The following is a 3,367-nucleotide window of genomic DNA, read 5'->3' on the forward strand; positions in this document are numbered from 1 at the left end:
TACAATGAATGAGTTAATTCTTACTTACATCTTCATAGAAAGACTTAAATAAAATAAATGCTAACATGCTGATGTTTAGCAGGTATAATGTTTACTATTTACCCATCTTAGTTTAGCGTGTTAGCATGCTAACATTAGCTTAAATCAGTAAACAGCTTATCTGAGGCCGATTGAACGTCTTTAGTTCTGCAGGTATTTGGTCATAAATCAAAGTATTGGACACATTAACATGTTGACCTGATGATTGGTCTCTGAAGAAAAGTCAGAGGATCAATAAAGTTATTACAGTTCATCCTGAAAGATGAAAACATTTCATCACAATCCATCCCGTAGTAGTTTAGGTATTTCACACAAAGTCACAAATGTCAAAAGGAAAGTTTATTAGTATATCATCTTTCAACAACAATTCAAAGTGTTATTACATGAGACGGAAAGGCTTTATGAAAAGAAACATATTTTAAACACAAAAACACAACTGCTTCTTAACCTATTTGGCACATATAAAGAGAATCCTACAAGTCTGGAAGTCATGATTGAGGGATCTGGTGTTCTTACTAAAATTGGAGAAAATTACATTTTGGAAAATTGGAAAAAAAATGTAAAATTGTACATAGTGCATGATTGGCGACCGTGGCTGAGTGGAGAGCAGACTCGTCCTTCAATCAGAGGATCGGTGGTTCGATCCCCGGCTCCGCTAGTCGCATGTCGATGTGTCCTTGAGCAAGTCACTGAACCCCAAACTTGCTCCCGTAGCTGTGCCTACGGTGCATGAATCTGATAGGCAGGTGTCAATTAGCCCTTGCCATCAGTGTGTGAATGGGTGAATGATGACATGTAGTGTGAAAGCGCTTTGAGTGTTCGGAAAAGACTAAAAAAGTGCGATACAAGTACAGTCCACTATCCATTCCTGATGTTTTTGAGAATAACAAAAAATAAAGAAACACAAGGCAATATTAAAAGACATTTAAAGTTGCTAAATTCAATATTCACCGCATTAATATATCATCAAACAACTATGAACTATGTAAAGATACAACACGAGCAAACAAAAGATATTAAAGAGTACGGAAAACTTCAACACAGGTAATACAAATATAAACATGCTCACCCTGAGGCATCAGTACTTTTCAGCCCATGAACCCTCCATTTATTTTAGGCTACTGTCGAATATTCCAACTGAGAAAGACACAAAAGAGTTCTTAAACTGGTTCAATTGCAACAACGAAACGTTAACTAGCTAAAGTAATGATCAGACACCTTTTGTGTACAAAAAACCCAAATGTGACTTTCCAGAAAAAAATGATTTGCTTTAAAAAAATTAAAGATAAGAAAATTGTTGTTCTTTCAATGTTCAACTGAGGTTCCATCTGCTAACATCATGATTATTAGTCAGTGTGTGATCACATGATGATACACGTTCTTTTGTATTTCTCTTTTAGTTCTTTTATTTCTTCTTCTTGTTTGTTCTTCATGTCCTCCAATTGTTCTTTTAGATGTTTTTCTTTGTTACTGGAGAGGTCTTTTAACAGATCGTACTCTTTTCCGTGCCTCCCTTCTGTCTCCTGCATTTGTCTCTCTTGTCTTTTCTTCAGTTCCTGTATGTCCTCCATGTGCTTCTCTACCAACGCTGTGAAGTCCTTGGTGTATTTCTGTCTGAACTCATTGAACTCTTCAGCTTGTTTTCTGGCCTCCTCTTCATATTTCTTCTTCATTTCCTCCAGGTCCTTCTTGTAGGTTTCCTCCAATTCTTTTCTCTCCTTCTTCTCCTGCTCTCTTCTGGTTCGATCTTCTTCTTTTCTTTTGATTTCATGTTTTTCTCTTTCTTCTTCGTATTCTTCTTGGAGCTTTTTAAGTTTAGTTTGCTCTTCGTGTCGTTTCTGTTCATCTTCTTGATATCGTTTCTTCCACCATTCGTTTCTTTCCTTCTCCCAGTCTTCTCGTTGTTTTCTCATCTCCTCTCTATTCTCCTCCAACTCTCTGTCAATGGTTTCCTTTTCTTTTGACTCTGACTTTATTTCTTTCTCCAGAGCTCCAAGCTGTTGTTCCCACTCTTGTTGTTGAAGTTCCTCCTGCCTTTTCCTCTTCCTGTCCTCCTCTTCTCTCATCTCCTGTTCTTTCCTTCTCTCCTCTCGCTCCTTGTTGATGTTTTCTTCCATTTCTTTAAGTTGTTTGGCTCTCTCTTGTTCAATGTCTTCTTTCTGTTGTTTCATTCTTCTCTTCACTGCTTCCATTTCTTCTTCATGTTTTATTTGAAGCTCCTCTTTCTGTTTCTGCATTTCTTCTTCTTTGTCCTTCAGGATTCTCTTCACTTCCTTCTCTATTGCTGCTTCGGCCTCTTGGAACATCTCTGAGTTGTAGCAGCTGCCTCCATTCTCCTTCATCATTGTGTTGGTCTTCTTCATCAAATCTCTGACTTGTGTGCGGTCTGCTTCATTGTTGTTATTGAAGACCTGGTATCTTCCTCCACAGTCATTTATTAGTTTTTTCAACAAGTCATCACAGTCGTCTGTTAGGTAACTCTCAAATGTTTGATCTTTTAGTTCATCTCCTCTGGTGAATATAATGATGATGAAATCTTCAGACTTCTTGCCAAAATATTTCTTAATCAGCTCCACAGAGTCTTTCTCCTCTTTTGTAAAGCGGCTGATCTGCAGCACCAGTAAGAACACATGAGGTCCAGGAGACAACAAGCTGACGCATTTCACAAGCTCCTCTTGAACGTGATCTTTGGACAGAGTCGTGTCAAACAAGCCGGGGGTGTCGACTATGACGACAGGACGTCCATCGATCTCTCCTGTTGCTTTCTCGCAAAGCTTGGTCACTGACTTTGAGCTGGGAGTAGATTTAAAATGTTCTTCACCCAGAATGGTGTTTCCAGTTGCACTCTTTCCACTGCCAGTCTTCCCGATCAGCACCATCCTGAGACACTCTTTACCCTGATGTTTATCATCTATTCCAATCTTACTTTTATGTTTTAGATCTTTCAGTTCAGCTTTAAGTTTTGAAACATTCTCCATCTGAGCCTTGGTGAACATCTCCATTGTGAAGCATCTGGATCCTTCAGCTCTCATCTTTTCCACAGAATCCAACAGCTCTGGGATCTGCTGCTGGTCTCTGATGTTGAGAACAACATATCTTCCTCCACAGCTCTGACAGAGATCCTGGATCTCCTTGTTTTCTTTCACAAAGTTAACAACAGCTGGAGCTTTAGGATCTGACTCCACAGTGAACAGAATCATGGTGAAGAAGTTGACCCGAGAGCTGAATGTGTTCTGGATGGTCTGTAACTCTCCCTTGTCTTCATCAGTGAGGGGACCCATAGGTAGGACCAGGAAGAAGACATGGACGCCCTCAGGACCACAGAGGG

General features: G+C 39.4%; 1 protein-coding gene across 1 annotated transcript; it reads right to left on the reverse strand.

The window, feature by feature from the left end:
* Nucleotides 1-363: 363 nt before the first annotated feature.
* On the reverse strand, nt 364-3,362 carry LOC116378915 (golgin subfamily A member 6-like protein 22; the record flags this gene model as incomplete). Its single annotated transcript, XM_031840819.1, has 1 exon — nt 364-3,362. A coding segment is annotated over one exon (1,962 nt), but the record flags the coding sequence as incomplete, so codon positions are not given.
* Between the last annotated feature and the right edge of the window lie 5 nt (nt 3,363-3,367).

The sequence above is a fragment of the Anarrhichthys ocellatus genome, unplaced genomic scaffold (genome assembly GCF_004355925.1).
Source record: "Anarrhichthys ocellatus isolate YVR2014 unplaced genomic scaffold, GSC_Weel_1.0 scaffold3389, whole genome shotgun sequence".
In the NCBI taxonomy this organism is placed as follows: domain Eukaryota; kingdom Metazoa; phylum Chordata; class Actinopteri; order Perciformes; family Anarhichadidae; genus Anarrhichthys; species Anarrhichthys ocellatus.